The sequence below is a fragment of the Ambystoma mexicanum genome, chromosome 2p (assembly GCF_040938575.1).
Source record: "Ambystoma mexicanum isolate Mex_15411 chromosome 2p, UKY_AmexF1_1, whole genome shotgun sequence".
Lineage (NCBI taxonomy): Eukaryota > Metazoa > Chordata > Amphibia > Caudata > Ambystomatidae > Ambystoma > Ambystoma mexicanum.
In genome coordinates this window covers 1,227,099,747-1,227,112,223 of record NC_090923.1, presented here as the reverse complement: position 1 = coordinate 1,227,112,223, position 12,477 = coordinate 1,227,099,747, and the positions used below count along the sequence as shown (strand labels likewise).

Genomic DNA, 12,477 nt, shown 5'->3' with positions numbered 1-12,477 from the left:
ATCATGCCTATTAAACGCATAGCTTTGCACACCTTTATCTGGCGGCCAGCCTGATAATATGGCATTTGCATTAACACATTTTTTACTATTTCCTCTGATGGAAAGACCAAACCCTCTTCTGCGTTTAAGACAGCTCATAGGAACTGTTTTGAAGTGCTTGGCACTAGGCTTGACTTTTTCTCGTTGATGGAGAAGCCCAATTAAAAGAGGAGATTGATTTGTTCTCTGAATGTTTTGTCTGCAAATCAGGGGTGATTCCCCTGTAATGAGCCAGTCGTCCAGGTAAGGGTACACTGGGATTTCCTCCCTGCGCAGGTGCGCTGCCACCACTGCCAGTACCTTTGTGAATACCCTTGGAGCCGTAGCTATTCCAAAGGGCAGCACCTTTAATTGGTAGTGCTGGTTCGCTATCTTGAAACTCAAGAATCTTCTGTGCGCTGGGAAAATACATTGAAATATGAAAATGGGCATCTTTCAAATCCAGTGTTGCCATGTAATCCTCCCTTTTTAGTAGAGGGATTACCTCTTGTAGCGTAGTCATGCAGAACTTTTGTGGCTTGACATACTTGTTTGGAGGGCGCAAATCTAATACTGGGCGAATTGTGAGATCTTTCTTTGGCACAAGGAAGTAAGTTGAATAAATACCCCCGTTTACTTGGTTGGCCGGGACGACTTCGATGGCGTCCTTTAATAGAAGTGTGGCTATCTCTTCGAGAACGATACGCTGGTGTTCTTCTGAGTGGATCTTCTGTCGTGGGGGTGGTCGTGGGGACGTTGGAGTAGTTCTATAAAGTAACCGCCTGCTACTGTGGACAGCACCCATCTCTCTGAGGTGATTCCCTCCCATGCGTGAGTGAAGCTGGAAATGCGTCCTACTGGAGAAGCATGGGAGGGCACCTGAAGCGGAATGTCACTTGCTCTGAGGTGGTATGCCACCTCAAGCAGGTCCTCTGCCACGACCACGACCTCTGCGTTGTCCTCTAGGATAGCTCTGGAGGGTTGGTCTTGATCATTTCCCCAGGAGGAACCCTGACCTTGACTGTAGCTGGATCCTCGTTGAGAGTTTTGGCCTCGAAAACAGCAAAAATTGCCATTACCCCTCCATATGGGAGGCTTGTTAGTGAGTTGACCTGAAGATTTAAGCGTGTCATACTCATGCTTTGCTGTTTTAAGGGCGTCTTCTACGGCCTTACCGAAGAGCATGTTAGGTTCAACAGGCATATTTATTAGAATGGCCTGTGTTTCTGGTCTAAAACCCGACTGGCGCAGCCATGCATGCCTTTTAAATACGGTCCCCTGCGCAATGATTCTTACGGCATTATCCGCCGCGACAAAATTGGTTTTAAGAAGACAGCTAGACACTGCCCTCCCAACTGCAGCCACCTGTGCAAGTTAGGATTTTAGTGGCTCTGGAGCAGACAAAAGTAAAGCAGACATTTCTTCCCATTTGTGGCAGTTGTAACTAGCCAAGAGTGTTGCATTGTTCACTATTTTGGTTTGCTAGGCCGCAGAGGAGGCAACCTTTCTGCCCATGGCGTAAATCTTTTTTCTCTCCTTATCGAGTGGAGCCTCAGATGAAGCAAGGGGTGTGCCTGCTTTTTTTCTAGTTGTAGTCACAACTAAAGAGTCTAGTTTCAGTTGCCCTCTAATATACAATGGGTCTGAAGGTGCGGGTCTAAATAATTTATCTACACGTGGGTTTACAGCCCGTGTGAGATTAGGGGCTCCTAAAGATGGCTGTATTCTGTGCTGCACTAATTTCAGTAGCGGGATAAACTGGGCCACTGTCTTTTTGTCCCCAAGGATTTGTTCTGCAAAGTATTTATCCTCCTGTGCCTCCTGGGTATCAATCTGAAAGTGCTCAGCCGCTTTGGCTAGTACTTCATTGAGCAGGGGTCGATTATCAATAGGAGAATCGACAACTGAAATGTGTCTTGGTTAAAAGGGGAATCTATAGAGTACATATTGGCTTCTTGGTCAGCCTCTTGGTCCTCGTCATCCCCATAATAAGGGTCTGCTGTATCCTCATCATCAAATTGAGGGTCAGTTGCCTCTACAAAGGAGAGATCTTCGTGGTCTGATTCGGGGTCATAGAGCTCTATGACTGTACTTGAACATTAGTACGAGACCTCTTTAAAGGGGGTTTAGTAGGTAAAGCAGAGGCTTGGGAACAAGAGGGAGCTGAGGTGGGGGAGTGGATTGGAAACTCAGAAGGTAATCGGTGTTCTTCTCGAATAAATTGGCCATAAAGGTCATTCTTCTCATCACTCTGTCTATGTCTTCAGAAGACCATTCTTTGGAATTTGGGATAACCACAGGTTGATGGGGAAGTCCAAGTCCTCATCTGTGGGAGGTACCACCTTAGATTTTTCCTTCTGAGCTATAGGCCTAGATTCTCTAGGTTTCTCTATAGGCCTGTGTTCCCTAGGTTTTTCCTTGCGATGGGTTTTATCCCTAGGAGGGATCTTGTCCTTATGAGGAGGTTTGTTTAACTGCCTTTTTGGGGCCTACTACTATATCTGACGCCGAGCGTCACCCTTGCAGTCTTTCAACGGTTGGGCCCTGTCGTGTGGCGATCTCAACCGAAGACCGGGACTCAGCGGACCTTTCCCTGTGTGTCGTCGACCACTCGACCCATGTGTCAAGTCTTGACCTGGATTTATGTGCCTAGTGGTGTGTGTCTTTGTAGCGCTAAAGCCGCTGGGTGTAGTCCCCACAACATGGCCGCAAGCCTGTCCTATGAGGTCGGGACCTGCGCTTGGGTAGCTGTAGCTACCCAGTCGCCCTCACTGTCCGAAAGTGCGGCGTCACTGCCATCGCTAAAGGCGCCTTCAACCTCAAGGGCCTCGAGCTGCCTGGCGTAGTGGGCCCAGCGTTTCGTGGAGCGGTCCTTTTAACGTCTTTGGCTTGAAGAACCTGCACGCTCCACAAGACGTTTCGACGTGGTCTCTTGGGAGACAAGTTACAAACTAAGTGTTTGTCTACTCACGGGAAGTTGCAATTACACCTGGGGCAGAATTTAAAAAGGTGTATTTTCCATCATTTCAGGCTATGGCAGCTTGGAGAACTAAGCGTAGGAAGGGGGTATATGCATCCTAAAATGGCATCCCCCCCCCTCTCTCCTACTGTCTGGGCCGAGGCATGGGGCGGCCTTCCAAGGCCGAACGTTCGGTTGTGGTAGTCTTCGACGGGCAGTTTCTCAGTCTTCACCAGCATGATGTTTCGGAGGTCGGTGAAAGGATAGAAAGAAATGCTATCGCTAATTGTAAAAAGTCAATGACTTTACGCCAAAAGGAACTCCGCTATACGCATCTGTCTAGAATGGTGAAAAAAACAATCTGAGGGATCCCGACCCGTGAGCGATCATCGGTACAGTGGACGTCACACTAGGGATAGTATAACTGGCACGCCATGTGGACGTCCCTTCGAAAACAACAACTGTAATACTCTGCAGCTTCCACTAGATGTCGGCCTATGCACAGCATGTGATCTAAGCAGATTCCACAAGCCTCACAAACAAATATATATATATGATACATTACTCACCGTAATCGTATTCCTGATGCTTGTATCTGCTTAGATTCACATGCTGTGCATAGGCCAAAATCTAGCGGAAGCTGCGGAGTATTACAGTTGTTGTTTTCGAAGGGACATCAACAGGGCGTGCCAGTAATACTATCCCTAGTGTGACGTCCACTGTACCCATGCTCCCTCACGCGTGTAGGACCCTCAGATTGTATTTTTTCTGACATGAGGAGTAGCATGAGTACAGATTATCCAAGCAGATAGATAGGAAGATAAGACTACAAGTATCCATGCGCCTTCTCTCAGAGGGGAGGAAGGGCGGGTCGCATGTGAATCTAAGCAGATACAAGCATCAGAAATGCGATTACGGTGAGTAATGTATCCCTTCTGAGGCTTGTGCAATCTGCTTAGATCACATGCTATGCATAGATTAGCAGCCAGTGTTATGAGAAGATGGTGGGTTGTGAGAAGGAGCAGCGGCAAATAGATGTTTTAGAACCGCTTGTCCCACCTGTGCATCTGCTTTAGAATGTGTATCAATGCAGTAATGCTGAGTAAAAGTATGTACTGAGCTCCATGTAGCTGCTTTGCAAATGCTGTCTAAGGGTACATTTGCAATAAAAGCCAGAGTCGCTCCTGTGCTGCGTGTGGAATGAGCTCTTGGCGTGAAAGGCAGTGTTTTATTTGATAATGAATAGCATAGTTGTATATATCCGACTATCCATCTGGAGATAGCGTTCATGGAAATGCAGTCCCCCTCTCTGCCTGTTGCTATGGAGACAAACAGTTGATCTGTCTTTCTAAGCGGTCTGGTCTATGTAGTAGAGGACCGCTCTCCTCACATCAAGTGTGTGGAGATTAACCTCAGCTGAGCTAGTCGGATTCTGAAAGAAAGCCGGGAGCTCAATGGATTGGTTTACGTGGAATTTAGAAATTAATTTAGGGGAAAACCTAGGATGAGTACGTAAAACCAATTTATCTTTATGGACAATAAAGAAAGGGACCTGCACTGACAAGGCTTGTAATTCACTGACTCTTCTTATGGAAGTAATAGCCACTAAGAAGGCAGTCTTGTAGGTCAGGTGTTTAAGACTCGACTGGTGCATAGGCTCGAAAGGGGGTCCCATGAGCTTTGCTAGTATTACATTGAGATCCCATCCTGGCTGGGGATTCGAAATTGGAGGGTGGAGCCTCTTTACTCCCTCCATAAATGCCTTAATGACTGGCACTTTCCACCACAACACTTTACTTTGAGAGGTAGTATAGGCTGATAAAGCTGCCAGGTGGACCTTTATAGAGTTGAATACTAACCCAGAATCTAACAAGTTGAGTGAATAATTTAGAATGTGTGAAGGAGTACATTCTACGGGTTTATTTATTTTGACTGACACCAAATTACAAATGTTCTCCACTTGTCGAAATAGCAGTGTCTAGTGTATGCTTTTCGTGCCTCCTTGAGGATATCCATACACCGCTGTGGTAGATTAAGGTGTCCGAACTCATTGATTGTGGCTGAGGATGTACCGTTGTTCCCCCCACCGTGTTGGGTTTACAGGTTGGTTAGGTACGGGAGCTTGATGGGATCACACATCGGCAGTTTGCGCAGATGCAGGTACCATGGCTGTCTCGGCCACATAGGAGTAACTAGCACGAGCGCCATCTGGTCTCTGTGCATCTTATTCACAATCCTGATCATTAATGGTGTTGGGGGGTGGTGGGAAGCGTAAGCATATTTCCCTGACCAGTTCACCTATAGGGCGTTCCCTTGGAGTCTGCTGGGGGAACCTGGACGCGAAGTCTGGGCATTGCTCGTTTTCTTTTGTAGCAAACAAGTCTAGAGTGGGATAACCCCATTGAGAGAAGATGTGATCTACGACTCCTGGGTGAAGTTGCCACTCGTGCTATTCTGGTAGGGGATCTCTGCTTAATGAGTCTGCGAGTGAGTTGAGATCCCCTGGAACGTGCTGCGACAGTAGGAATATTTTCCGTTTGGGTGCCCATTTCCAAATTTGTTGCACAAGCCTGGACAGATTTGGAGAACGTGTGCCTCCCTGTTTGTTGATGTAAAACATTGCTGTAGTGCTGTCAGGACTTGCACAGATTGGTTCGCTAGGTGGAACGCCGGAAGGGCTTTGAATACTGCCAGAAGTTCTAGAAGATTGGTGTGGTTTTGTGCTGCCGCATGAGACCACAGACCTTGAGCTGTGCGGTGAAGGTAGTGAGCCCCCCACCCAGCGAGTGAGGCGTCGGTAGTGACAATCGCTTGTACTTCCGGTCCGTAGAAGGGTTTCCCCTTCAACAGATTTTCTCTTGTTCACCAGCGAAGATTTTGTACTAGTGTTGGCGAAACGACCACTAGATCGTCCCTCTGACCACTTGCCTGAGACCACTGTTTCGCCAACCACTCCTGCATTGGTCGCATGCGCACCTGAGGTACCAGGTAAATGCAAGATGCCATCATGCCTAGCAAACGCATAGCTTTGCGCACCCTTATCTAGTGGCCTAGTCTGATAATGTGGTATTTGTAGTAACATGTTTTGGACTCTTTCCTCTGACGGAAAGAATTGAAAGAGAAGGTTGATAGTCCTTTGAATGTTTTGCCTTCAAATTAGGGGAGACTCCCCTGTAATCAGCCAGTCATCCAGGTAAGGGTGCACTGAGATTGCCTGCCTGCGCAGGTGTGCTGCCACCACCTCCGTGAATATTCTTGGAGCAGATGCTATTCCGAAGGGCAGCACTTTGAAATGGTAGTGCTGGTTCGCTATCTTGAAAACGCAAGAACCTTCTGCACATGCATGTTGGCCGGAAGAGGCAGAGACCATCCAGCGGGATATGGCAGCCTTAGAGGCCAGATAGCCAGGTCTTGAGCCTCCGAAAGTGACAAACAGGGTGTCCGTTTTGTAGACGCCCTCGGTCCTGTCCAAGTAGAATTTCAGTGCACGCACAACATCCAGGCAGTGCAGCACTCTTTGTGCTTCGTCCTTGGGATCGGAAAACACGTAGGAAGTACTATTTCCTCGTTCAAGTGGAAAGCAGACTGAACAATGGGCAGAAATGCCGGGTGTGTCCGCAGGACTTTGTCCTTGTGAAAGGTAGTATATGTTCCGAGGCGCCCATCGCCTGGATTTCACTGACTCTATGAGCCGAGGCCGACTACTAAGGCCGTCTTGATGGTGACCAGCCTGATGTCCAGAGACGCCATAGGCTCAAATGGTTTGTGCACCAGAGCGCCCAAGACTATGTTAAGGTCCCACACAGGGTGCGGTATCTTGACGGGCGGGTAGAGCATTGCGAGTCCCGTTAGGTGTGTGACGATAGGGTTAGAGGAGGAGAAGAACCCTTCCTCCGAGTTCCTGTAAGCCTCAATGGCAGAGAGGTATGTGTGGCAGGTGTCCACCTGCACGCCTGAATGGGTGCGTTGCGTTGAGAAAGAGCATGTCGTCCAAGGTGCACGCCAAGGGGTCGATTCCTTTGGAGTCTGCCTAGTTGCAGAATCTGGTCCATTTGCTTTTGTACTGGACCCTGGTAGCCTTGCTCCTGGGGCCCTGCATCATTTCCAGATTGGCCTGTAAGAGGCTGAAGTGCTGCAGCGTTACCTGCTCAGGTACCACGCTGTGAGGGCTAGTTTCCCTGACACAGGGTGGATGACTCTGCCTCTCAGCTGCGCCAGTAGATGTGCTGAGCCCGTCTGGAGGTGTATCGGGGCACTTCCGAGAGACTGAGCAGCTCCGAAACCATGGCCTGGCCAGCCACCATGGATCTATTAGAATGATGCGGAGTTGGCGAGACTCCTTGATTTTGCATATTACCCTGTGAATCAGGGGCGTGGGTGAAAAGGCACAGGCCTTCATGCTGGTCCACTGGAGGTGAAATGCGTCGCCCAGAGAGCCGGGGCGCTGACCTTGCCAGGATGCGAACTGGGGACGCTTCTTGTTGTGCCAGGTGGCCAAGAGATCCACCTGGGGGTGACCCCACCTGTTGATCTCTGGAATAACTAGGTCGTTTAGCTACCACTCGTAATTGTCTGCTCCCAGCCTGCTGAGCCTGACCGCTTCCAGGTTGGGTTCCCCCGGGAGGTAGACTGCTGTGAGGAAAATGTTGTTTTCAGGGCCCACTCCGCATGTTGATCGCCAGTCTGCACAGAGAAGGGGCTATGGTGGCTCCCTGCTTGTTGACGTAGTACATGCTGGTCAAGTTGTCCGTCTGGATGAGGACAACCTTGCCCTGAGAAGTATTAGGAGTGCCTTGAGCACCAGCCAGATGGCATTCAGCTCTAGCCAATTGATGTGGTATTCCTGCTCCAGACAAGTCCAGGTGCCGTGGACAGAGAGATTGTCCAGGGTGGCTTCCCAGCCCTCGAGAGAGGAATCCATGGTGATGGTGGCCTGTGGAGTGGGCGTTTCGAAAGGGCTTGCCCATCCGTAGGTTGCAGGACCACCACGTTAGGTCCAGGTGGAGAGATGGAGGAACGTTGATCATCTCGGATTGAGAGCAACGCTCCTGGTACCATGAGGCCGCGAAGTGCAGCTGAATCCTCCTACTTCGTGTGCGGGACAGCTAATAGCACCGCTGCCATTAGACCCAGGAGATGTTGGTACCACCATGCTGAGGTCATCCCTTTGCGGAAGTGGGTGGTGGCCCTCTTGATAGCAAAGATGTTGTCCTCCGAAGATAACTTCTGGGAGCACGTGTCCCAGGTTAGGCCCAAAAATGTCAGTCTGCGTGGGTTGCAGCTGCAACTTCTTGAGATTGAGCGAAAAGGCCAGATCGTGCAGAGTGTTCATAAGGGCATGGGAAGAGTGGTGAACTGCTTCCGAAGATGAAGCCCTGTCGAGCCAGTCGTCGAGGTATGGGTAGATGTGGAGACCCTGCTCTCTGAGGGCGGCCGCCACTGCATTCATGAGCCTGAAGACCCCGGGGGCCGAGTTGAGGCCAAACGGAAGGACCTTGTATTGAAAACGGTAGCCCATGATCCTGAACCGAAGGAAAGAATGATGGGGCTGCCAAATCGGGACATGTAGGTACGAGTACATCAGGTCCAGGGAGCATGTCATGCGTGTCATGCCTTCTTTCCCTTGGAGGCTGTTGCAGAGGAGGGGGACTGGAAAAAGCCTTTACTCCCCCCACCCCCTTTTTGTTGCTTGCGCCGGCTGCCTGGATCTATGCTCCTGGAAGTCTCGGAACCCTCCGTACGTACAACCTCTCTCGGAGCGCTGCTGAGATTAGGAGTACGATTTGGGCATGGTCTTTGTCAAGATGGATAAAGACTTGGGCTTTTGTGAGCTGTTTTTCTTTTTGTCCAGCTCTTCGTCTGTTGAGGAGTAGAAAAGGCCCCCCCCCTCCCCTCGAACGGTAGATCCAATATGCGTTCCTGGACATCCGGGTTGAACTTTGTTGCCCAGAGCCAGGCTGTCCTCCTCATGTCCGTGGCGATACAGATGGCACGGCCAGAGGTGTCAATATGGGCCACGGTGGATTCCATGAGCTCATGCACCAAAAGCTTGGCCTCGGCTAGCCCCGCCTTAAAGTGTGATTGGCTCTGCGTGGGGAGTTCCGGAAGAAGTCTGCATGGCATCTGCATTGGCCTGATGAAGATGCAAGGGCGTGTTGGAATAGAGTTTCTTGCCGTACGCCTCCAAGATTTTCTCCTCCTTGCCTAGCAGTGCCGCAGGGGAAGCCCTTCTTGGCCAGGGAGACTACATCGGTCTGCAGAGGAATCCCCGATTTGGCAGAGGGGCGTTGTGTGAGGACTTCCGCCAGAACCCCCTCTGCCGGTTGCTCGACTTCAGGTTGGGGTAGGCCCAGATATTCAGCCAGCCCAGCAAGACATTCGTGGAAGGCCCTGGCTGAGGATGGCGCGTCCGGATCCTCCTCCTCATCTGTATCCTGTGGATCTGGGGGATCCTGTGGAGCAGGCGGAGTAGTTGGCGCCAGAGGCTATGGTACATGGACCGCAGCCGGAGGCTGAGGAGGTGGCGGAGGCTGGTACGGAGCCGCCTGAGGAGTCGGCTGGGGAGCCGGAGGAGGCGGCTGCGCTGGGGCCACCAACAGAGGGTTCTGTGGTGCCACTAGCATTGCGGGAAGGACTTCCCTGATGGCGTCTTTGAGGATACCCCCATCCGAGGTGACCTCATGAGTCTGAGGAACCTCTCTAAGAAGACCTCTTCACTGACCGAGGAGGTGGCAAGGGGTGCTGATGGGGTAGCGGGGAGCTGCTGGTGCCGCTGCGTACCCTGCCCATATGGACGCAAAGGAAAGCTGCCCTCTGCAAAAGAGGTGTAGACTGTAGGCCACGTACGTGGTTGAGGCCAGTCCCACCTTGACACTCGTTCTTCGCCGAATTCCAGAAATGGCGTCGGACAGGTACCTCTGTCTGGCGCAGCAGCCATTTTGTCGAGCTGCCTGCCACATGCTTGCGAAGTGTTGCTCAGCCTACTGGGCCCGGTCTCGTTCAAGACTCATGCGTGTGGATCACAAGGCCTACTCTGCTCCTCGGGCCTAGTCCCGGTAGGTATGGCACCCTCTCTGGGGGGGGTCGGTAATGCTGCGTTTATGCGCCCCCTTGGACTTATTGCCGGTATTAGGGCATAGCCCCTCGGCCATGGTGCCGGTACAAGGGTGGAGCCCTCATGCGAAGACCCGGTAAAATAACCTTCTAGTCCCTCAACACTGTCACCGGGAGGATCCGTGGCTGGTAGCTGCAGCAGCCTTGGGGCACGTGCTGGTAGAAGGACCCGACTGGTCCCTCCTGCGCGGGACAGTCCCTGGGAAGGAGTCTCCCTTGCGGGGTGCGATGGAGAATATCGTCCCTACGTTGGGCTTGGTTCGATGTTTCATAAAGTTCTTGAGGTCCTCTAGAGGCGACTTATGGAAGAGCTCCCTCCACTTGGCTAGTCTGTTCTTCAGCGTTTGAGGACAAAGAGCCACAAGCTGAACAAGCTTGCCAACCATGGTCTGGGCCAAGGCAACGTAGGCAGAGGGCGTGGGGTCTGAAGTTGGGAAGAGCCTGTTGCAGGCTGGACACCTGCTGAACCCTGTAGAAGTCAACATGTGCTGGGGAGGAGCATGACGCCTGAGGACCGAGTACCTGAATGACAAAAAGACAACAAAAAAAGAAGACAAAGAGAAGAAGTATCCGTGCGTGGAATTACCTGGCTGAAGAGTAAACCCAGGAGCGCAGGTGAATTCGGCCCGTTCCCGTTGACACGGAAAAGAGGACTGATGTGTGGCACCAGAGTGCGGAGTCAGGGCAGCGCATGCTCCCTGGGCCGCACCTCTGCACGCCTCTAAATTTAAAGGAGAAGAAGGATTTTTTTCTGGGGAAAAGGGTTCCGTCTCCTGTCCCTTGGAAGGGAAGCCCATACAGTATGGAGGAAAGGGGACAGGAAGTAAGAGTAAAGGACACTACAATCATGTGTGTCCAAGAATCCCACCACAAGGGGTTGTTATCCTCCATTATCTTTTGAACCCACTAGTGATTAGCATATTTTGTGTCAATGACTAACATTAACTGTGAATTTGTTCAAAATACATTCAAGTAAATGGTCATTAAACCAAACCTCAAGCTTCACATCTCTTGCTCAACAGCATATTACATCCATTTCAAATTCAAGAAAAACATGTATAACTAAAGAAACTGTTAAGGACATTACTACCAAAAGCATTTATTAATTAGAAATGTTGCGCACAGTGCTTTCAAGTTCTCTAAACTCTTCTAGAGTCCTAGGGCTTAACTGCTCACAGCCCAGTGACATACAAAATCAGACAGACAAGTATACAACTGTTCAGAACCACTTTGGAGAGAAAGGAAAATGTATACCAGGATGTAAACAACAAGTGATTCACAGTTTACAATATCACATGGCAAGTGCATTATAGAGAAATTACAATTGCCTTGAGGCAGTTCTGTTGTATTTCAAGACGTACAAACTATAAGTGTTTGATAGAACAAAGGAGACACTAACAAGGACAGCAGTTTATCGATTCTTCCTTTAATAGTATTGAACGCAACTACTTTTTTTCATGAACATTTCTGATGTCCTGTTCTATTTGAAAGGCCATACCCAAATGGCATTACAAGGAACGCTTAACTACCATATTTGTCACTGACCTGCCAGCCCTTGTCAGCAGTCCTGTAATACGGATAATGCTTTGTTATATGGGCATAGATGCCACTTAGTGTTAACTGTCGATCCTGGGCAGAAGAAATGGCTTGGACTATCAGCTGCGCATATGAGTAGGGTGGCTTGGACTCGTCCTATGGAGAAAAAAAAGAAAAAAACAGGTGTCACCATTGCAAAGAGAACAAGCTGAAGAAGAATGTAGGAACAATTTAGCAACATGCTGGTTGCGGTCTACAGAATACAAAGTGCAAAGGCACGCACAACACCTCTCTCCCCTCCCCACACAATCACAGAGAGAACCTGCGTGCTGGAGAAACAGGTCCTCTGGGCATTTCTAAATGTTGGGCAAGTTGAATAATTGGCTGTGCTATGGCCAATTGAACCCATGTGGCTGAGTGATTCTAGCAGTGGGGGTGTTGGGCATACGGGAAGGGCTCTGTTCAGCGCTGCAGGGTAGATCAAGCACAAATGAAACAGACACAGGGCAGCCACAAGAAAGCATCCTATTAGTTGCCCAGAAGCTACTCCCCGTGACAGCTAGGTATTGGTTTTGTAGCTATATGCAAGTCTGTAATGAGACTACCTAAAGAAAGCAACCAGACAACATTTCCTGGGATTTCAGCTCGGTCGCCAGACCAATTTTAATGACAAGAATCTTCAATGATTTGCGGACCATATGCAAACCTATGAATCAATAAGTACATTTCGTACATACAAGATCGTACAACTGATACAAGACACATTTTAAAAAATAACATTTAAATCAACAATAAACAAATAAAAACACTTTTAAAAACAAATTTGAACCTAAATGACATCAAACTTCCGA

General features: G+C 49.7%; 1 protein-coding gene across 1 annotated transcript in view; it reads right to left on the bottom strand.

Annotated features, from left to right (window-relative positions):
* Nucleotides 1-12,477, bottom strand: part of FOXK1 (forkhead box K1) — a 763,857-nt gene that overhangs the window by 231,990 nt on the left and 519,390 nt on the right. Inside the window, exon 4 of the mRNA XM_069645513.1 lies at nt 11,636-11,782. Coding sequence (XP_069501614.1) covers nt 11,636-11,782 — 147 coding nt within the window. The remainder of the gene's footprint in view (nt 1-11,635; nt 11,783-12,477) is intronic.